Here is a 24,308-nt window from a genome sequence, read left to right as displayed (position 1 = left end):
ATTCTTGATAGAACGAGAAAATGTTACTAGTCAGAAGAATGTATAAGATCTCCCGGAAGTAGAAAATTACAAATTACATAATCCAAACTAATCTCACTCAGAAAATAATCAAGCAAGGCGTAAGATAAGGTGAATTCAAGAGGGGTCATAATTAACTAACAAGTATACAGTACTGATTTTTTCTTTGATAGCTCAACCACATTACATTTTTAAGTAGTTTCCGTGGTCAAATGAACAAGTACCCCTTTAAGAATATTATCATCAACTTACAAGTAAATGGGGTTTTTTAATGTTCTAGCCAACAACACGTAACAACACCGATCAATAAATGTTGATTTAACCAGACGTACTACACACCACATTAAATGTCGAAATTACGTATAACGCTATTACCTAACTAGAAACTTGGTACTGTTGATTGTTTTAATAATCTGTCGAGTCATAAGTAGACCCACTCTACTAGACCTTGCCTCTGTGAACAGGTTCAGTCTCATGACCCCGATTACGTACATCTACTGGCATGTCAAAAGAAATGAAAAAAAAAAACGGAAGGATTTGTGAGAAATCTTATCTTCTTTGCATAAAAAGATAAACGGGATACTCCATTGTGCATGTGCTAGACAGTAAGTTTTCACAAGAATTTGGACGCGAAAGAAAGCTCATAATTTCTGTGAAAAATGGAGTGAACCGTTTTGTAATATGTTTTTTCTGTCTCTCTGATGCCATGGCGGCATGGCCTAGTCGTCATATTTTTTCTCCATACCTCTAAATAAATTCCTCTTATGAGAATGCTATCAATGCGATATCTTGTTGCCATACTTCCTTTTCACCGGTACATCAAATGATGAGTAGGAAACTTAATTAATTACGTGCAAAAAATAAAAACAAAAATACTATAGTAGAACAATATTATGGACCACATGATCCATGACTTTTGTTCTTCATTGTTGTCTTCAAATTAAAAGCTAGTTCTTCTTCTTTTCATTTCACTAATATAATCTTGCTAGCTAGGTAGCTAAAACTTCTCATGAGTTTTCCTTTCTCAAAAGAGTTAGTTTTGCTAGTACTACTACTGTAGCCAGAAAGATCCATATTGCTGTGATGGCAATGATATGATTTTCGTGGTTGAAATCTAACGACCCTTCCAATCATCTATCTTCTTCGCGTACAACTTTGTCTATCTATCTATATCTATATTGTTGTCTTATTTTGTAAATAGTGTTAATCATACGAAGATGATGAAAGAAAAAACTTCAGATGTTGGTGATGATAATCCGAAGAAAAAAGAAGTAGATTCAGTTCCATATTACAAGCTATTCTCATATGCAGATCGATATGATATGTTGATGATGTTGGTATGGACGATCTCTTCTGTGGCAAGTGGTCTGGGTATGCCAGTCTTGATGATCATGCTTGGACAGGTTATTGATTCTTTTGGAAGTGCTGGAAAGATCAATGAAGTGAACAAGGTATACCAAAAATCTTTTACTATAGGCCTTATTGTTGAATTTTTGTTTCTTCATTTTTTTGTTGATTCACCATTATTGGGTCTTATAAATTAATTAGTAAATAGTTCATCATTCTCCAAACAAAAGAGGAATGATTTTGAGGAATTAGGAAACAGGTGATACGACAAAAGAACAACAGGAAAAAAGCCAACACAAATTGTACTTTTTGTATTTTGCTTTGTTTTTTTTATTTATTTAAATTTAGGACAGCATATCAACACAATCTTTTATATATTTTATGAATTTTCCTTGTTGTGATGCTCAAATGATTTTTCTTGCTCAATGAAATTTGTTAAAAATAAAAGTTCCCAGTGAGGAATGAATGAACGTGAGAACTAGTTTGAGAATTCGTGAGACCACTTGCCTCAAGGGTAGATAGTTGATTGCCACACCCATAGTGGGCGGCAGTGTCATGTAATCGTTGACGTTTCATTCAGGGCTAATTGTCACCAGCTACAACAATTTTTTTTTAAAGATATTTAATGCTATTAATTTTTATTTTTTTTCATTCTATCGATCTTGACATAGCTTACAAAAAATAATCTAAAGAATGGATTTGTGTGGAAACTTTCTTGGTTTTAGGCTAAGATTCATTGCTGGATCTTGGAAATTAGCACATATAGTTCATTGTGTTGGAGGAGGGATCTTTAGATCAGTCAAAAGCAGTCAAAGACTTTGATACGATAAAGAAAGAGAAAAAGGGAAAAGCTGAAATAAATTTGTTTTTTTTTTCTTTTTTGCACCAACCTGGGGACACGAGGCTACTGCGATCTTTATGTTTGCATGTTTTTTCTTTTTCTTAGCAGAGAGAATTTTCCCTTCTTTTTCCTACTTTTGTTCTAGGAATGCATGCAAGTTGTTTGTTGAAATACCAAGCAGAATTCTCACTTCTTTTGGTTGTTGGGAACTGGAAGATTAGGCAGTTTGCACTAGTAGATAGTTGTAATTTTGGTTTTCTATGCTGCCCAGATGTCATATAATGCCATCTTGATCGGGACATATAACTGCTTAATTCATTGCAGGTTGCACTGAAGACTCTATACTTGGGAATTGCGATTGCTGTTGCGACATTCATGCGTAAGTGAATTTAATTGCATCAAAACTATTGGTATATGTTCCTTCTATGTGTTGTTTTAAGTAGCTGATAGTTAGACAACTTTCAGTTAGGCATCAATGTATAATGAATAGCTGAGTATTTTTCCAATTGATGATTTCATTCGTAGATCAGAAAAATTTAGTGATAGCATGTAAACCTGTCTATCTCTATTGCACTCTATTGTGCCTGCTCGACATTTTCATCATAAATCTTGCCGTTTCTACAAATGGACCACAAAAGTAAGCAATTTAAGAGCTGGTTTTTGTAGTGCTGTTTATTATGAAAGTAGGAATAGGAATTCTGCCTTCAATTTTCTTAGGAAAACACCTTGGATTTATACGAAAGTCATAATGTGTTTCTAGCATGAATGACATACAACTACTAGCACGAATAGGAATACATGCCTGTGGAAAATCATTGGTATACAAATTATTGAATTAATTGCTGGTTTGCCTCTCTTCGATGATATATGTTATGTCTTGTAGAGATGTCTTGCTGGATTATTACTGGAGAGAGACAAGCAAGAAGAATCAGGGTTGCATATCTACAATCTGTACTGAAACAAGATATTACATTCTTTGACAAGAAATCCACAACTGCAGAAGTCATTGTTAGTTTAACTTGTGACACCGTACTTGTTCAGGATGCCATTGGTGAAAAGGTTGGAAAATTCATACAACTCGCAACAACCTTTTTTGCTGCATTTACTGTTGCATTTACCAAAGGTTGGTCTCTCTCCCTTCTGGTGCTATCATGCATTCCACCCTAAAACTTACTGGCATCTTAGTGTCAAAATATTTATCAAAAGTTTCGCACGGAGGGCAAGCAGCAAACACCGAGGCTGCAGAAGTTGTGGCACAAACAATGGGAGCTATTCGAACGGTAAGCAAACATGTTTTTGGTTCTATAAATGAGTCCATATTCTAGACTCCCCCTCTTTACAAAATTAGATTGCCTTACGATGTTAACCCAGTAAACGAATCCTCCATGAAATTTTCCATGCTTGGGTTTACTATACTATGGGGCGAGTATTTTAGTTGACTATGCTCAATGAAAGTCGACTGGCTGTAAACATTTTCAAAGTTGTTTAGGAAAATCTACAATTAAACCTACATATGATGCAGTTATATACAGGGATTTTGTTCGCGTGCTTCCACAGGGGATACATTAACACTGTTGTTAAATTTGATTTTTGGATTCTTTGGTTCAGTGCTGCTAAATGATCTTAGCATTTTGACTTATAGGAAATTTTTTATATCGTTTCTGTTAGTTTATTTTTTCTAAATTTGGATGTAAATGCACAGGTAGCATCTTTTACAGGAGAAAAGGAGGCAATAGAAAAATACAACAAAATACTACCAAAAACATACACATTCATGACCAGACAAACACTTGCTTCCGGCATAGGATTTGGCGTAGCGATATCAGTCATGTACAGTTTTGAAGGACTTGCAATGTGGTATGGCTCTAGGTTGATTCTTGATAAAGGCTTCAATGGTGGAAATATCACCAGCATTATATTCAATCTCGCAATTGGTGGAATGTAGGTAACCTGTTATAGTTAATGATCCCGTAAAAGTTTTCTTTCTTTGCGAGTAATTGTTATATTCTTGCTAACTGGTTATTTCTTGATCAATAAAAAGTGCACTGGGCCAAGCATTTCCATGTTTGAGTATATTTATATCCGGAAAAGCTGCGAGTTATAAGATGTTTAAAGTAATCAACCGGAAACCTCTGATTGATATCTCAGAGACGAAAGGAATTATATTGGAAAACATCAAGGGTGATATAAATTTGAAAGAAATCTACTTCAGCTATCCGACAAGGCCCGATGTCCAAGTACTATCAGGTTTCTCATTATACGTTCCGAGTGGAAGCACTGCAGCTTTGGTTGGAAAGAGTGGAAGTGGAAAATCTACAGTACTTAGTTTGGTAGAGAGATTTTATGATCCCCAAGCTGGTGAAGTACTTATAGATGGTGTTAACCTGAAGGAATTACAACTTAAGTGGGTTAGGGAGAATGTTATTGGACTAGTAAGCCAAGAACCAACATTGTTCGCAACTACGATAAAAGAGAACATTATCTATGGAAAGGAAAAAGCAACCGAAGAAGAGATAAAGCGGGCAGTCACACTAGCCAATGCTGCAAACTTCATTGATAAGTTGCCTATGGTAATACTTAAATATGCATTCTTATATTTCAGTTCAGCATACACGAATGCTTGCTTATACTCGTATTTACAGGGACTTGAAACAATGATAAGTGGAACTAAGCTATCCGGAGGGCAAAAACAGAGGATTGCAATTGCAAGAGCCATCTTGAAGAACCCAAAGATCCTACTTCTTGATGAAGCCACGAGCGCCTTGGATGTTAAATCAGAGCAAATAGTGAAAGATGCTTTAGAACGTGTTATTTTGAATCGAACAACCATCATTGTTGCCCATCGGCTAACTACCATTAAGGATGCCAAAATCATAAATGTGGTACATCAAGGAAAAATAGTGGAGCAAGGTAAATAATAAAGTTTGAATACGAATTCATGTGTTTTTTTTGCCATTCTCCATGAACTTCCTAATTTACTCGATATATCTACATCTTTTAGGAAGTCATGCAGAACTAATCATGGATTTAAATGGAGCTTACTCCCAGTTAATCCGTCTACAAGAGGCTGCTGCAAATGATGAGTATATTCCACCTTTACACGAGATTGGTATCAACACTTCAGTCTTGCACCACGAATCCAATGATTTAGACGATAGCAAGAAAGAAGTAGTCGATCAACAAGATCAATTAGTGGAACATAAAGTATCTTTTAGTCAATTAGCTTACTTGAATAAGCCAGAGGTGGTAATTTTGTTCTTCGGATTATTTGCCGCAATGATAAAAGGTCTGATGGCACCTGCCTTAGGATTCTTACTCTCGAGAATAATTAAGATACTTTATGAGAAACCAGATGAACTTCGCAGAGATTCTAGGATATGGTCCTTCATGTTTGTGGCACTAGGTTGCATTGGTCTGATTATTATACCTCTGCAACATTACCTCATAGGAATTGCAGGTGCTAAACTAGTTCAACGGGTTAGATCTATGTGTATTGGAAAAATTGTGCACCAAGAAATGAGTTGGTTCGATGACCATACAAATTCAAGGTAATATAAGGAATTTCTTCATCAACAAAATCAGCTCTGGGTATAAATAACATTTACATTCAAATCTTGATGGCATTTTCAGTGGGGCAATAGAGTCATGGTTATCTAAAGATGCTTTGAGAGTTCAGAATCTTGTTGGAGATTCCTTGTCATTATGGGTTCAGAACATATCAACAATCACAGCAGCAATCATTATAGCACTTGTATCTAATTGGCAATTTACGCTTGTGCTTATTGCGTTGTTACCATTGTTTGCTTCAGAAGGATACGCACGTATGAAGTTTATACAAAGCTCACTGAATGGGGATGGAAAGGTAAGTGGTACATAATAACTTCATATAATTTGCATTAAAACAAATGATTGAGCATATATGTACCGAACCCATGAATCTGCCATGAAAAGTACTGCAAGGGAATATTAGCAGTTTCATATGCGCCTGTGCCTACAACATCGCTGATACCAATCAAACCATTGCAGTTTAATTTTTGTTGAATGATTTAAGTATCTGCTTCCTGCCTGGAGCACTTTGGACTGAAAACTTTCTGCATCTCTTGATTTCCAATTGTAATATGTTATGCATTTATATGCAGGTGAAGTACGAAGAAGCAAATCAAGTTGCATTCGGTGCTGTGGGAGGCATTCGAACTGTTGCATCCTTTAATGCAGAGGAGAAGGTTGCTAAACTCTATAATAGCAAATGCACGAATTCCATGAAACAGGGAAACCAACGCGGATTGATAAGTGGTGTTGGCCTTGGCATTGCTATTTTTATAATCTATCTTGGTGCTTCTATTTGTTTTTATGCGGGAGGCAATTTTGTGAGAGACAAGAAGGCGACATTTGAACAGATTTTCAGGGTAATTTTCTTTGATGAATTCCTGTTATTCTCATGTTAGATTGTTATATTGTATGATCATCTCTATTTCTGACACTTTACTTTCACAGGTCATCTTTGTTTTGTTCGTCTCAGTGGTGGACAGTTCAGAAACAACTGCCATGGTTCCTGATTTCAACAAAGCTAGGGACTCTGCTGCTTCCATTTTCAAAATTCTAGAAAGCACACCTAAGATTGATTCAAGCAGTAATACAGGTTTAACACTAGACAATGTGGAAGGCACTATTGATTTCCAAAATGTCAGCTTCAAATACCCGTCACGTCCTAATGTACCAATCTTCAAAGATTTCTGCTTGAACATCCCGTCTGGAAAGGTGATCTCCTCAGCATCACTCACTGTTCCACTATTGACTTTTCATGGAAGAAACATGCTCGTTGAAATTTTTTCCATTTATGATTTTGCTAATCTATTTTTTTTTTTTTGTTTTTTTTTGCAGATTGTTGCTCTTGTTGGAGAGAGTGGGTGTGGTAAATCTACTGTGATCAGCCTATTACAAAGATTTTACGATGTTGATTCTGGGCGTATAATGTTAGATGGAGTGGAAATTCAAAAGTTGAAGATTAATTGGTTGAGACAACAAATGGGATTAGTAAGTCAAGAGCCTGTATTATTCAATGACACAATCAAAGCTGATGTTGCCTATGGGCAACAAGGGAAAGTGTCCGAAGAAGAGATCATACTAGCTACCAAAGCATCTAATGCACATAACTTCATATCAGCATTGCCAGAAGGATATGATACATATGTTGGGGAGAAAGGCATTCAATTGTCAGGTGGCCAAAAACAACGCATTGCCATTGCAAGACCGATACTGAAAAATCCTAGGATTCTTTTACTAGACGAGGCTACAAGTGCATTGGATGCAGAATCAGAAGATATAGTACAAGAAGCATTTGAAAGAGTAATGAAAAACAGGACAACAATTGTTGTCGCTCACCGTTTGTCGAGCGTTAAAGGAGCAGATGTAATCGCTGTTGTGAAAAATTGCATAGTTGCTGAACAAGGAAAACATGAAGTACTTATCAGTAGAAAAGATGGAGTTTATGCATCACTTCATGATTTGAGTTCATAATTTTATTGATAACAATATACCGAAAGAGGAATTCTTTTAGTTAAAATTGTAAGATCAATCTAAAGAATGTGAAATATTTTATTTTTAGTTTTCATTTTGTAGAACAGTAATTGTAATATTTTTCCTGTCCTTCAGTGTGTGATACTTTCACCTATTTTTTTTTTTGTCCCTCCGAAAGAGATATTTAGGCAAGGCTTACATTTTCATGCTTGACTGAAATCTAAGACGCACAACCTTGAAAATGTTTTCACAAGCATTTAAAATTCAGTATGTACCATGACGGTGGACTTTAAAAAGGCCGTGACAATTACCACTGCTTCTATTCAAATATAGCGCACATAAAATACAAAATGAAAGCAAGAAGCTAACCGAAAACAGATTCTCATCAATATGGTATGAGAACGATGACTTATTTAGGTGGTGTGACCAGATACCCGTTTGCATCTTTGAAAAATTTCACAGGTCCTTGTAGTCTGGGAGATTTTTCTCTATCTCAGGAATTTGTTTGAAATTTATAATCCAAGCATGAAGTTTAGGGAATTTATGCGCTTCAAGGAGCTTAACTCCTGCTGCTTCTTCTGTTGCAACGAACGAATGAGCTATAACTGCAAATGCCAAGTCAACGGCATTAATCTTATCACCGCCAAAAAACTTACTACCACCTACAATTCCACTTTTTGCAGACAGAATTACCCTTAAATTCTAGATAACCCTAACTTTTGTTAGTTTAGAAACAGATAACTACGACCACGCATGGCGTTATTCTATTTGTCCCTCATGCCCCATCCATATTTACCCCTATCAAATATTTTCTCCACCTTTTATAAGAAAGAAAAAAAATAGAGAGAAAAATATGCTTAATTGCCATCAACATTATGGTAGCTTCCACCTAAATGGATTTAAAAGCTCCTCTCCACCATCTTTTAAAAATTGGGAAATTTTTATAGTGTTTTCGGCTAAAAATATTTTGCAAATATTATACCAAACACTAATATGAAAAATAATTATCATATATATTTTTTGAGAGTGCTTTTTGAAAAATGAAAGCATACCAAACCTAGCCTTAATGTCCACATGTTACGCCTAAAGAGATGCACGCGTGAAGGCGTGTTGCATTGGATGAATAATTTAAAATCTGGCAGCTAATAAGCAGTTAATAACTCTACTCTTGTAAGCCGGTTGGTTAGTTATGCCCCTGAAATTCAATAGGAATCTTATTATATATCTGTATCTATGAAAGACATTGAAAATGTATCTAGTCCTATTACACCCATCGAAAAAGCCTTCAGTTTTCCCACTTACTTCAGTGCATCCCTGCCAACTTCACTTTGGTCCGGGTGATTCAACGCGCCAGCCAGAGGTAAATTTGTCTTATGTCATCGAAAGGAGCAAGTAAACATGCATGCACTGGACCACTGGTGTGAGGATGCTTATCACCAAAAGAATAAAAAAAACAAGTTAGAGGAAAATGATATACTAAACAAGGACAGTCGGTTGATTTCTTTTCTTCTCTAGCAGCTTGCTATAACATGGTTCGGTACAAATGTATCCACAACATAGCTTTCATGAAAGATCTCTTGACCAATTGGACAAAATTAAAGTGATCACTTAGTTCACTTCGCTTCCTATATCTCTAACATACAGCCAAACCAGCAATCACATGTATGCCTACAGCGATTCTCTTGTGTAATTGAAACCCTTGTCTGTATTACTTTATATATAGATATAGATAGATAAAACATAATCTTTTCAGAAAAAGAAAAAAAAGATAGATAAAACATACACTTACTGCCTCATCCGTACTCCATCAACTTTTCTGGCAGTTCATGATGGAAAGCTCATCGGATCAAGTTGATCAATTCCTTGCATGCTATCGGAACTGGATGATCGAACAACAACAACTTCTTGAAGAGCTCCTACAAGTGCACAACCAAAACCCAAACGACGAGAAAGAACTTCGTTGTGTCATCGAAAAACTTATCAAACACTTTCAAGACTATACTAATAGAAGAGCGCAACTTGCAATAGACGAAGCTTCATCCTTTCTCGCACCTACGTGGTGTACTTCCTTTGAGAATGCTTACCTATGGTTCGGGGGTTGCAGACCCTCGTTAATGATTCAACTCGTTTACTCGCTCTGTGGTTCTCAACTTGAGTCACAACTCAGTGAGTACTTAGAAGGAGTGAGAAGAAGCAACATAGGGGAGTTATCAGCAGATCAACTCATTCTTGTTAGTGAGTTACAGTGTAGAACAATTCTGGAAGAAGAACGAATTTCAAAGAACATGGATAGTTTACAAGAGAATATAGCTGATTATTGTCCACTCGCTAAGCTTGCTAACAACTCAAACGATTCAGAAACTGATGATCAGTCCCATATTGGGCAAGTGGAACAGGCTTTAGATTCACATTCTAAAGATCTGGATAGCATATTAGTTGACTCAGATAAGTTGAGGATGAATACTTTGAAAGAACTTATAAGCATCTTCACACCATTACAAGCGGTGGAACTACTGATTGCGGGAAAGAAACTTCATCTTAACATGCATCAGCTAGAAGGGCCAAGAGAGGAATCACATCCCTAGCATGGAAGAACATATATAATGGAGAAGGCTAGCTAGGCATATAGTGTGTGTAAAGGTAGGTACGTATTTGTATGCATAAGCATCGTGTATGTCAGATATATATATACAATGTGACCTTTCGCGTTTGAAAGAAAGCCATTAGGCCTTCTGCCACTGCACTGCAACTCGTAATTTTGGCTGTGTATGCATAAAATTTGGCCTTTCGTTTAAAAGAAAGTGAACAAGAAATCCTCCGAGATAGAAGAGCAAACAAGAAACAAACTGACAATATAAAAAGCGGGAAAAAAGAAAAGATAAAAAAAATAAAGGTTTTTCTTTTACAGAACAGGCTAATTAACCAAATCCTTTCTTTTTATGGGAAAAAAAATAGCATCGCATGATTTTTTGCATAGAGCAGATGGGAGGAAGAGTGATGAAAATATATTCATTTGTTACTATTTGTACGTGTAGTTATTATATTGTTAATACTGGTAGAGGTGTAAATTGGGCTGTGCCACCACGAGCAAAGCACCGCACGTGAAAATCTGTGCCCAGCTCACTCCAGCACATGATTTAGCACAACACGGCCCAACATGTTAGTTAGGCCTGTCAATGGATACCGATTTTCCGTTAGCCGACACCGATAGTCCGTTAGCCGTTACTGCTACCATCCGACATAGCGATAAACGGATATCCGATACCGATAAGCTAACGGATAATCCCTTCTTAACGTAACGGTAGTGGAACCGTGTATTTCCGTTAGGTTTAGTTCCGTTATCCGCTAACGTGCGTATTGCGCGTGTAAATTCTTATACATTATGTTTGGTTTATCTCATTCTTCATCTTCACTTCAGTTTTATCGACACAACAGAGAACTCAGAGAGAAAAAGAGAGAAACTAGGGATGTTGAATCAAGAATCGTCTTCTCTGCCTTAGAAATCATCATATTCTCTGTGTGATTACTGATTAGAAACTAGGGTTCTCTTCTTCAATTTCCTTTGAGTTTAATTTCAATCTTCAAAACGCAATTTTCAATTTAGGGTTTCTGAAATTAGGGTTCACAATTTCAGATTTGTGAAATTAATCATGTCCCAAAGTGAAAGAGGAGCATCAAACCATGTTGGGTCTTCACAAAGTCTCTCTTTTTCAGTTGCATCACATTTACCTGCTGCTATTGCTACTGCATCCAACCAAGTTCAAGCTTCTGGAGTGAATTCAACACCTGCTTCTATTACACCTGCAATTCGTCCTAGAGAAGAAGAAGAAGAAGATGTATAAGTAGATGAAGATCCAGTTATAGTGGAAGAGAAGAAAAAAATGCGCTCAGTAAGGTCTGATGTATGGGTTGATTTTGAAAGGAAGGTTGGAAAGAAGAAAGTAAAAGGTGGGAAGGAGGTTGGGGTACTGATAGCTGAATGCAAACACTGTCACAAGAGAATACCTGCTCCCAGTAACCAAGGAACCAGCCGCTTGCATTACCATGCCAAAATCTGCAAAGAAAAGCCTGACAATAAGAAAGGACAAAGCAAGATTACTTCTGTCAAAACAGGTAATGCTCAAACCAAGTTAGCAAATTGGAAGTTTGATCCTGTTGTTACTAGGACACTAGTTGCCAAAATGATTTCTAAACATGGTTATCCAATCACTATAGTTTAGCATCCTTATTTTAGAGAGTTTGTTAAGTCTTTGAATCCTACTGCTAAGCTTTACACTAGGAATACAGTTAGGGAAGACATCATGAGACTAACAACTGAGTTCAAACTGCAATTACAAGAACAATTTGAGAATATTACATCTAAATGTAGTTTAACAACAGATATGTGGTCATGTAAGCATACAAAGGATGGTTATTGTTGTGTGACACTGCATTACATAGATGAGGAGTGGAAACTGGTTAAGAAAACACTAGCATATACTTTAGTGCCATCACCACACTCTGGAGAGGTTCTATCATCTGTAGTGAAATCAGTGTGTCTAGAATGGAACATAGAAAATAAGCTTTTTGCTGTAGCTGCTGACAATGCTAGCTCCAACAATGTTATGATGGAACAGCTGAAAAAATGGCTTGATGTTATAGTTTTGAAAGTGGTAGTAAAAGTTCGTTGCTCGGACTTGTAAAGATTTAAAAATAAAAATATATACAAAAAATATTAACAGTATGGGCAAGAGTACTGGGACTAATGATTCGGCCAATCTTCATAAAATAGGGCTCAATGAATTATTCTCGACAATAATCGCTCAAAACATAAGTTATATGGACTCTTATTTTGCCAAAGTAGATTCTCAAAAAATTTCTTGTAAATGTTAAGCATGGAACATCAAATCACCTAAGCTAAGCATGACCCATCTAATCAAATAACACCCAATTTAATCAAATCATATTTCAATTAATTTTAATGCAAAAGTCTTAAAAAGAATTAATTGCATTACCCATGTATGAAGCTCGGTCTCCTCCGTTGTCCCAGTGTTGGGTTTAGCTCATCATGATAAAAACACACTCAAAATATTTATTTATTGCTCAAATGGTGTTTACAATGAAGAGAAAAGGAGAAAATGGTGTAAAACTATAATCTGCGACCCACAGTAAGCGTCACAAATGAACGATAAAAGAGAAGTGCTATTGTCGCTGTGGTTCTAAGACCCACACCTACGACCCACGCCTGTGAGTCTTTCTCACTGTTGATAAACCACTGCCCTTGCGAGTCCGTTATTCATGTTCTTCATCTTCATCACGAACAGCAGCAGCAGCAGAGAGAATTCATGATTCTTCCTCTGCAGCTTCCTCTCTTCTGCTCCCAACTCTCGACACCCTTTTCTATCACCTCAACAGCCTATTTATACTCGACAACAACCAAAATATTCTTGGTTTAATCCCACATATCTTTTCTTTATTATCACGGGAATAACCAAGATTTGTTTCCCTGTGAACTCTGATTATGCGTTAATAGAAGATATTTGGTGTTTTTATCTTGTAGGATTCGATATATATCCTTCTAGGTACAATATCTTCCCTCTTTACTCGAGTATCTTCCACATATATTCTTTCCAGGATGCTTCGGTCTCTGTTTAGCTTTGATCTTCTCTAACGGATTGTTCAGCCCAAGTTTTTCGATCCAATTCGTTGTACCAAGCCTGTTAGGCTATATTAGGCCCATCCCAATCATTTCCAGCGATTGAATCTCGCTCAAAGCCCACACAAGATCGAACCCTAAACTGCCAGTGAAGTGTGCATGGCATAAGATTTTCCCGCCATTTTTTATTTTTTTTTGAATCGTGAAGAAAGGGTGTCCCCCTAGCCACTGTTGGGTGTCCCTTTAGCAACTGGGGTGGAAACATCCTTTTTTTGGGGGGGGGGGGGGAAAGTAATTTTTCTGGGTTCCTCCGGGACATTTCTGGGGTGCTTCCGGCATACTTTCGGGGTACTTCCGGTTCACTGTTTACAGAGGTCCAAATGCCACATTTTCAGTCACTTTCGCCGCAAAACCCTTATTTTTCCAAAAACACCTACAAATAAATAAAATACCATAATAAGTACAAAAATGAGTACTAACAATATATACAATTGGGCGATATTAGACACATAAATGCGTCTATCACTTGGTAGCAAAGACTGTTTAGTTCTTAATGGGAATATGTTCCAAATGAGGTGTTGTAATCATATTGCGCTTAATTGTTGGGTGGGGAATGAGAGTAGATGCTCCATTTATAGATGCAGTTAGAGAGTGTGTAAAATATGTCAAGTCAAGTCAGGCTAGAAAAGAGAGATTTGAATGTGCAATTGCCCAAGTTAAGCTTCCTGCTTCAAGGTCTGTCAGTTTAGATGTGGATACCAGGTGGAACTCCACCTTTAAGATGCTAAAGGATGCAATTTTTTTGAGACAAGCTTTTGCTAGGCTAGCTGATTTGGATGATGACTTCAAGATACTACCAACCTCTAAGGAGTGGAAACAAGGAGTACACATATGTGAATGTTTGGAATTGTTTGATGCCCTTTCAACCAAATTTGCTGGGATTAAGTATCCCACAGCAAATTTGTATTATAATTGGGTTCAAGAAGTTAATAGATGCATTAAGCTATGGGAATCAAGTGAGCATGAGTATATCAGAGACATGTACAAGAATATGAGGATGAAATTTGATATCTACTGGAAAGAAAGTAACACTTTGATGGGAATTGGAGTTGTTTTGGATCCTAGGTACAAAGCTAAATGGGTGGAGTTTGTTATGAAGAGAGTATATGGTGTGGAACACTATAAAAGTCACTATAACAAATTTGAGCTTGAACTCGATGCTCTTTTCTGTGTTTATGAAACTAACACTACAGCTCCAGATTACTTTGATACTGGAATGCATTCAACTGCAATTGAGAGCTCTGCAGGTACAACAACATTATATGAATTTGGTTATGATGATTTCATTATGGAAAACAATATGTTTGAGGTTGAGAAGTCAGAATTGGAGACATACTTAGCAGAACCAGTTCTTCCTAAAGGCACAGCCACTGAAGAAATGAGGTTTGATATCTTAAGTTGGTAGAAGAATCATGCTCCTAAGTACCCAATTCTCTCAAGGATTGCAAGAGATGTATTGGAAGTTCCAGTGACAAGTGTAGCATCATAATCTATGTTTAGTATTGGTGGCAGAGTTCTCACATCTCACAGGAGTTCATTAGCTCGAGATCTTGTTGAAGCTTTGCTTTGTTTGGGTGATTGGCTTCCAGATCTCACTCTCAGTGACAGTGATAGTTGTGTTACAGGTACATCTTAATCTTTCTTTTTTTTTTTTGCAATTTATTGGCTTATTGCACTGACAATGACATTTGCCAGCTTAAAATGTCTAACACTTTTGATTTTTCTTTCAAAATGCAGAAGTTCAGGACTAAGGAGTAAGGTAAATGCATTTGCAGATGTTGTTGGCACTTGGGACTTGGCAGAGGAGAATCTGGAGATGGAGGAGGAATGCATTTGCAGTTGTTGACTCAAATGGAGATGGAGATGTCTTTTTTTTGCAAAAAAAACATGAAGATTATGAACTTGTTTTCTTGTGTGGCATGAACATCTGTATCTGTATGTCTTTTTTTGGTGTGGCATGGATTTAGAACCTGTTTTGTTGGATTTTAAAGCTGTTATGTGTACTTGTTCTTTGTTTTTAGCCTGTTTTGTGGTTGTCCGGTGACATACCGGATGGCAGCGGAAAATTATCCGTTATCCGGTAAGTCCAACGTAACGGTAACGTTTTTGAATTTCCTATTTCCGCCGGAAATGAACGGATAACGGATATCCGCTAACTTTTAATGGAAACGGCAGCGACAGAGCCTATTTCCGTTACCTTAGCATCCATTGACAGCCCTAATGTTAGTTTCATGGGCTGTGCTGGGTTAGCCTAATCGGCACCGTAGCACAGCACAGCACGCGGCACGGATAAGCACGTGGCCCAGCCCAGCACAACACGTTAAGAAAGCACGTCATAACGTGCATAAATACACCATATGACAAGGCATAATACTAGAGATATCAATGGGTTCGGGTCCTCCCTGGTATCACTAGACCCGGACCCGAATCCTACTTATAAAAGTCGGGTCCGGCTCCTAAATTCATGGACCCAGACCGGACCCGTTTAAAAACCCGGGTACCCGTCGGTTCCGGGTACCCATTGGGTATCACGAAAACTATAAAAAAGAATGTGAAAAACTCAATATATTTCTCTTTTTGGCTTGAATTACAATTATTTTTGTAAAAAAATATTATTGCTTCTTTATAAATGTATTAAATAAAGATTAAATGTAAGAAAAAAGATGAAAAAATAATGGATTATAAACAGATCTAGGTCTGATTTATTACCCGATAGACAACCATAATCTGTTTTTTTAAAGTTTACAAATCTAGGCCTCCATCCATGTTTCCATCCAAATCCGCCACTTTTATCAATTTCTCAGTCAATTTGGTCGATATCTCCTCAGATTAGACGAGACATTGACCGTGTGTACACATGTAATCATTTTCGTGTTTGATCTGGTATGCTAGTGTTAATCCCGGAAAGAATCAACGTGCTAGATTATATGGAATAGTCAGTCACCACGTGGCATAAACACAATTAATCTTCGAAGCTCATCTCGAAAATTATCAACGGCCAAAAATAAACTTCACTTGTAAAACATAATTTTTTTTAGCAGGGTGACATTAATTCGATCTTCCTCCTATCTTCTTTCTCACAAAGGCTTTCTTTGAGTCTTGTATTCATATCTAATTAGACTATTAGAGGATTCAGATTTATTGGGTTTGATAGCAAAATTTTGGTTTTCTATCTTGTTCTCCTTCTTTTCCATGTTGTCAACTTCAATAATTTCTTTAGGTACCTTCAATTTAGTCCATCAGCGAAGGGCAATTCACATAAGTTAAGCTAAACTCGATTCAATCTTCATCAAAACCTAGATTTGGATACCATTTAGCACTTGCAGCAAGATTCAACATGGAAACCTAAAATCGACATCAACTAAATCGGTTCTTGAAGAGGATTTGCAATATCAGCAAAATCAATTCATTCGAAAGATAAGTTTATTCTTTTACTGTATTTTCAATTCATTCGAAAAACTTGATTAATCGGTTTTGAATAGATCTGCAACTTATGAAAACTATTTATTAAGATTCTGAAAAACCTAAAAACCCATCCATTTTATTTGATTTAATTTGGGTACCAATTAAATTCATTTGTTGAGAAGAAATGAAATAAAGTAAATGCTCCAAGAATTCGGTGAATTGGGTACCAATTGATTTCATTGTGAAGGTGAATCTGAGGTTGTTCTCGCTATCTGGTGTTGTCTGTTTTGATAGAGTTTCTGGTAATTGTGGAATTGAAGCTGAAGTGGTGCAGATGGTTTTCTTATTGATGATTACGGGTATGAGATGATTTGAGCTCAATATCTGGTGTTGGTGGGGTTTCTTGAACTGAGACCTGAGATGGATGAGAACTTAGATTTGTTGGTTGTAGCACATCAGCAGCAAAATAAGGGTGTAACTATGAATTTAGATGGATTTTCCTTTGGACCTGGATTAGTCCAAAACATTTGGTGTCTTACTAATTTTGATGTTCCCGGTTGCCGTTGCTGCCACAAAAATTGGAAAGGCTGGAGCTGTAGATAAAGAACTCCAAAAGCTTAAGAATAAGCTGGAGATGATCGCGGCTGTAACATCGAATGCCGAAAAGAAGCAGGTGAATGACAAAGCCTGCTAATCTGGTTAAGATGTCTTGTGTTGTGTGATTGTGTCTGCCTGTTCAGTGGTGGAGCCTGGATACTTTTTGGGTACTAAACATTGCTTATTAAGCACCGTATTTCTTACCTTTATATTTTATCGTACAGGTATAAGCAAACACCAACCTAATCGAAGGGGGTGCCTACGATGTATGTTGCAGCAGGGAGGATATAGCTAATAAAGATATGTTTCTGGATTTATAGGTAGATTCATGGATAGCTCTTGCTAATGTGAGAGCCTTCCTGAACACTGTATTCTCCTTTTATGTTATTTCTGTATTATGGAATTTGCAGTCAACTTTCAGAGATTATACTAATAGGTGCTAAGGGAATTCCGTTACTAAATATTACTTCCTACCTGTAGCGAAACATTGCATCAACCATATTCTTATCAACCTATAACCTCAAAGTTGATATCTTTTGTAGTACGTAATGCATCTTAAAAGTTGATATCTTGTCAAAATTACTTTTTAGAATTGTGGAGTATACAGATATCAATCTATAAAAGTAATTGTTGAATATTGGCCCCTAGTTTGGATATCCACCTGACATAGTCCGAATTCTGTCTTTCCACACACTACTTGGACTGTTTAGGATATACGTTAAAGCAAGAGAAATGAATGGGAAACTTAAGGCTACTAGATGAGTTGGTTGACTAAGACTCACATATATTATCTTTTCATATAATCGTCGATATTATGTCAAGAAACATAAGACTAGTTACTGTTTTTCATTTTTTAATTCTTGATATCGATGAAATAGGCAGCCGTGCACTTTCTCTTCTTTTCTCAGAAGTAATACCTGGTTTTATCCTTTTTAACTGATGTGTGGTTCTGGTGGAACGGATATGGAGTAGAAGGAGATGGCTGCTGAGAAAATGGGAATTGCAGTTGCAGTTTTTCAGTTGCAGCTTAAGAGAAGGTTGGTGTTGTTACCGCAATGGTTGATGATACACAATACTGAAATGAAATTGGTTGCTGCATTGAGCTGGTGAAGGAATGAACAATGTGGATGAATGCTTAGGTTTGCAGGGGTGCCGTTGTTCGGGAGAAATTTGTTTTGATGAATTTTTGAAGATGAGAATGACAGAGAAAAGGTAGCGGAGATGCTGATACATCCGTCAGCAAGGTTTCCAGAGTTTGTGATGTCAAGAATAAATGGTGGTTGCTTAATAGAAAATTCGTGACAGAAGTGACGTCAAGAATAAATGGTGGTTGCTTAATAGAAAATTCGTGACAGAATTTTGAAGCCAATTCGTGAGTGACATGTGTCAAACAGTGGTTGATGTGATGACGTGTATAAAATACGTGTGTTACACAGTCAGAACCGAGTCAATATGAAGACTCGGCGAGTTGAATGAGAACTCAGTGAGTTGGAAGGGTTTCAAGGACTGATAAGTCTTTTTATCCAACCCTAACGGAGACAAAAAGGAGGATAACTGCCGTTTAACGTTTTTTCATTGTAACGGTTAGGGGTGCACATACCCTACTCATATCCGCCAACCCTACCCGCCCGTGTTTTAACCGTATCCTATCCTACCCACTATTTGACGGGTAGGGTAACGGGTAAAGATTTTCTTAACCGCCGTTAGATGGGTAGGGTGACGGATAAAGCTCGAAATTACCCTACCCTATCCGCCTACCCGTCTAATACTGAAAAGATAAAGTAACCCTTGTATTGTTTTCTCCTCCTGCCTATTTTTTTGTTATTTTAAAACATAATAGGGGTAAATTACAAAGTAAATGGATTTTCTCTTTCGAACCATTTCATCGTTTTTCATTTGAACCATTTTTCTCTGTTTTCATTCGAAGTAGCGAAGTGGTGATTTTCTGCAGAAGAAGTGAAGTATGGGTTTTGAGGGTTTCGATCCGAAGATGTAAGTGTTTATAGATTTCAATTTGTGTTTTGATTTGGGTTTCGATCTGAGTAATCATCTCCGTTTTCATATGAGTAATCAGTTGAGTAATAAGATCTAGGAATTTAGTTGAGAAATTAACATGCATGTTAACTGATTGATGAATTTCTCGTAGAAATTTACTCAAACGTGGGATGGGGAAATGCATGTTAACTGATTGGTCAATTTGGGGAAATTTTATGATTAATTAGTTTTTTTTTTAGAATTCTTTTTAATGATTGTGTTTCTTGTATTGTTAATCGTTCACTGATTCACTTAGAAGAAAAAATTAAGGTGATAGACGAGATCTGTAGATTTTTGATTCGATGTTTTAGTTTGTTTGAGACAATTTGGATTCTGTAGTAAAACTAAATGATATCCTTTGTGGCTGTTAATAGAGTTTTATAGAATAGAATGAGATTTAGGTAGATTGTTGTTCAGAACTTCCAATTTAGAGTTTTAGTTTGTTAGATGAATGTGCAGTCCACCCAGATCTATGAAACAATTACAAATTTTAGATGATTTTGTTTGTCAAAGAAAACAGTGAGAAGGAGTGTCTCATGTTAGACAGAAATAAAGATTATAACATCAATTAGTTGAATGACGGAAGGCTTATTTTATCTTAAATTTTTGCGCAAAATGCTGCTACAAGTTTGTGCTATATCATCAACCTTTAGTTCCTGTAATTGTATCTAAAGGCCTCTTGGTTTGATTCCTCCTACAGGCCTCTTGCTAAATTTTGTTTACTTAATACTTGAAACCATTCACCTGAGTTTTATTTATGCTCTTATCATAAGACTCTTATGGGTTGTCAGTGCCAGTGCAGTTGAAAACACAACCAAAGCAAGAATTACATGAACAACAAAGATAGATGTAAATGTTGATTTCACTCACAAACTATGTGCTGCTTTGATGCTTCATCCCTTCAGGTTCCGTTATTCATTCTTCATCTTATTTTTATTGTTTTTATCTCAATCATTCTTATGTTATTGAAGATGAAATTTAAAAGACCTGATTGTGCATGATATTCCTTGGATGAAACAAAGATTGGTAAACAATTGGTTAGATGAAGTGAAAAAGGATTTTAATGAATTATTCACAGCTTATAAGGCAGAATATATAGGTGTAGGAAGTGTGTTAGCCTCGTCGGAGTCCGTAGGTGATACTGGTGGTAGTCCTAGTCACCAGAGTTGTAGTTCTAGTTCTACGTCACATAGAAAGAGAAGACATAAGGCCCATAGAGAAGAACGTAAAACCCAGTTATCTATAACGGAGGATGTTGACAAATCAGAGGTGGAAAGATACTTATCGGAACAGATTTACTCACCAACAAAAGACAACAAAAATGGTTCGAAGTTTGATATACTCACTTGGTGGAAAAGCAATGCTGCAAGATTTGATATTCTATCACTTATAGCAAGAGATATACTTGCTATTCCCGTCTCTTTAGTTGCAAGTGAATCTGCTTTCAGTACTGGAAAGCGAATACTTGGTCATTTCCGAAGTTCTTTAAAACCTCGAACTGTGGAAGCATTGATTCTCCTACAAAACTGGTTAAGGACACCGATTGATATGGATCCATCTACATTTGGAGCTGAAGAGAAGGAGGATGACGTCTTAGAGTCAGGTATACAACTTTCCTACATTTGGGTTTCCTTACTCTTTTGTTTGCTTTTCTTAATCTGTCTTCACTATGTTTGCGAAACGACTTAGTTGGCATTTTCTTTATCTGTCTGTATCCATTTGTGCTTCTTTATGGGAAGTACTGGTGGAATTTTGAATGTTGTTTAGAACATTCCATTTCTAGTCAAGGAACTTGCATGTTAAACGGTTGTAGCTACTTAGCAAACTGAAAGCACGAATGCTGTTTAGAACTTTATCCATTCTTAGCCAAAGAACTTGTTAAATGGTTGTAGCTACTCAGCAAGCTGAAGAATCTTTAAATGAGAGTAATTTGTGGATGTTGGTATTATTACTTGATGTTCGTATTATGACTGAATTATGTTGTGATATTACTTGATATTGTGACTGAACCAAAAGTCTGAACTTGTTGTGATATTGTATTCCATAGTAGGATGTTGTGATATCTCTCTTCTAACGGATACAAAACTTGTTGTGATATTACTTGATGTTGGTATTATGACTGAACTTTGAATCAAATCGTTCACTATTATGACTGAATCTAACAAGAGATAACTTGTATGCAGATTTATTTGGTGATCTTAGTACTTATTTCATCATCGTAGATGATGATTGAAGAAGAAGGTCAATATGAAGAGCTTTTGGTGATGATATTGTTATATGAAGAACAAGGTCACGTGAATAACATGGAATTGGGCTGGGATTCATCGTCTATTTCAAAAAGAATACAACTCTTTTCTTGAGAATAATTTTGTTTCTAGATTTTTTATGGTTATGCTTTTGTTTCTAAATTCATCGTTGGTCTATTAGTAGTACCATGGACCATCATTGCTGTGTTTCGCATGTCCATTGTTAGACATGTTTATACTTGTGGTTGAGGCTCTGTTGAGATGGCAGGAGCAGGCTTGAGCTGCTGCAATGGTAATGTTGGTGCTTGAAGTGGTTTCTGCCATTGGTTACAGGTAAGGAATTATGGAAGCATCTTAGATGGATCTGAAATGGGCACTGTAAAGAAGCAGCAGAAGATGGTGGTTACAAAAGGAGCTGAAATTTTGTATTGCAGGTGATATAGACGGTTATACCCGCCACCCTACCCTACCCGACCCGCCAGAGAATGGGTTGGGTAGGATCTTACCCGTTTAATGGCGGGTAGGGTGGCGGGTATAGGCCATATCTTACCCACCTTACCCGTTTTGCAGCCCTAGTAACGGTTAAAACCGGCCTATATTTGCAAAGTTCTAAAAAACGGGCCTATGGATGTAACCCTCAGAAAAAGGAGGCCTAGATCTGTTTTTCACCCAAAAATAATCCAAGCCGAAACCAATAAATCCTTATAATTTTTTTAAAAAGATGAATAAAAGTTAGAATAACCGGGTACCCGAAGGGTATTACCTATTTGGACCCGTTAAGATTTGGGTCCAATCGGGTCATTACCCTTCGGTTCCTATGTTGTAAAATTGTCCAACTTTAGGACCCAGAACCGGACCCGTTACTACATGATCCGGTTCCGGGTCCGGATAATGGGTACCCATCGACATCCCTACATAATACATCACATTTTTTGTATATTTCACAAAAGAGTCACTATTCGAGCTAGTTTTTGACGTTTTACGCTGGTTTATTTATAACAACACATATAATACCTTAATATTTTGAAAATATATTTCAATATCGTTGTTATACTGCCGTCACCTATATTTGACTAGAACATTAATTTACATGACAATAATCCAATTTTATATTTGATGGGCTATTTCTTTTTATTGAATAAACTTGTTATTTTACTTGAAATAATTTCAAATAATATGTTGTCTATTTAAAGTCTCGTGATAATGTCCGACTTAATGTATACATAAGTGATTTGAAATTGTTTATAGCACGTGTGCCAGCATGGCACATCACGGCACAACACGTTTATTCGTGTGATGTACCCGTGGGTTGTGTTGTGCCTAGCTTTTGACTAGTAAAGCACAATACGACACACCACTTTAATCATTGGCACAACACAACACGACACATGGCACATGAAGCACGCGATTTCGTGTGCCGGGTTGTGCCTAGACGACACGTTTTAAACCTCTAAATATAGGGTACTCTGAAAGGGCCATTTATTTATAATTGATATTGTTCTTTATTTCTGAACGAATGTGTAGGCGTTCCTTAATATGATATATACTCGCTGGCTCACCTAATAAAAGGGACGAATGTAACCGTTAATTATTCCGTTCCTAAAATTTTGTACAAGTTTGGTTGGGTTTGCTAGTTTGATGACCGCATCATGACTATGATGATTAGTAGTAAATGGAATTAGTTTTCAGGCTGTATTTAACACTTTCTCGGATAACATGTATGTTGGAATTTTGAATAGAAATATGAGTTAGTTAGTAGGAATGGATGTGTCCACTGGTAGGTTCGGAAACCTATAATAAAATACTGCAAGTACACAGCGTCTAACTAGTAGAACAATGACAAATACAGGTCGTTCCACGAGGAGTGTGAAATACTACTACTAATTAATATCAATAACCAATCAATCAACTTCAAGGATTTAGAAATTCACGGAATTATGATGGCAAAATAGTAAAGATGTAACCAATGATACGAAGGTGTTAGGGTTCCGGGAATCCGTTGTAGGTAAATTATTGCATTCAATCACAAAGGGTAATTTAACACCAAAGATATTTCATTTAACGATTGGTCGACAAGATTTATCAAAAAGATCGTTTGTTCTCGCCTTAAAGTAGAATTCCAAAGAACTAAGTATACATGGCATAAATAGTCAAGAGATATTCATAAGACGATTATTGCTAAGGTTCAATGAGTCCTTCCACCAATCTAACTATGGACTATACATGGCATAGAACATGAAAAATCTAGCTAGAAGTTAAATCATTGATAGAGAAACAAAACCATAATAATTTAGCTCATAACAAGAAAACCCTTGTCTCAAAAACACAAATAAATCAAACTACAAGTTCATCCTTTCACCCTAACATGGATTAATTGAACATAGCTTTCTCAAAAGCCATAAATCGATATAAATAACCCCTGGCTATTAAAATGGAAGAGAAAACAAAAATCGCAAACCCTTCTCTTCTGTTCTCGGTTGATATATCAGTTGGTGTTGCAAGGGTTTCGAGTGAGAGATCAAACATACAATTCCTAAGGCCCAGCCCAACCAGAGACTGCATACCACCAATGGCCCAAATCCAATTGCTTTATATTCTCTGGCCACAC

The 24,308-nt window shown here is 36.7% G+C and overlaps 1 protein-coding gene, 1 long non-coding RNA gene and 1 pseudogene across 2 annotated transcripts; all 3 read left to right on the top strand.

Moving 5' to 3' along the window:
* The first annotated feature begins 966 nt into the window (after nucleotides 1-966).
* Nucleotides 967-7,854, top strand: LOC113341777 (annotated as a pseudogene).
* A 1,698-nt stretch (nucleotides 7,855-9,552) lies between these two features.
* Nucleotides 9,553-10,308, top strand: LOC113341762 (protein DOG1-like 3). Its single transcript, XM_026586518.1, has one exon. It carries the CDS (start codon nucleotides 9,553-9,555, stop codon nucleotides 10,306-10,308), a length of 756 nt encoding a protein of 251 aa, XP_026442303.1.
* Nucleotides 10,309-16,491: 6,183 nt separating this feature from the next.
* On the top strand, nucleotides 16,492-17,945 carry LOC113341717. The gene is made up of 2 exons (XR_003356104.1): nucleotides 16,492-17,496; nucleotides 17,645-17,945. It is a non-coding gene; the product is annotated as an uncharacterized LOC113341717 (long non-coding RNA).
* The last annotated feature ends 6,363 nt before the right edge of the window (nucleotides 17,946-24,308 follow it).

The sequence above is a fragment of the Papaver somniferum genome, unplaced genomic scaffold (genome assembly GCF_003573695.1).
Source record: "Papaver somniferum cultivar HN1 unplaced genomic scaffold, ASM357369v1 unplaced-scaffold_31, whole genome shotgun sequence".
Taxonomy (NCBI): domain Eukaryota; kingdom Viridiplantae; phylum Streptophyta; class Magnoliopsida; order Ranunculales; family Papaveraceae; genus Papaver; species Papaver somniferum.
This window is presented reverse-complemented; position numbering and strand designations above follow the sequence as displayed.

Coding starts and splice junctions, on each gene's coding strand:
- LOC113341762 (XM_026586518.1), top strand. CDS start 9,553: ATGGAAAGCTCATCGGATCAAGTTGATCAATTCCTTGCATGCTATCGG.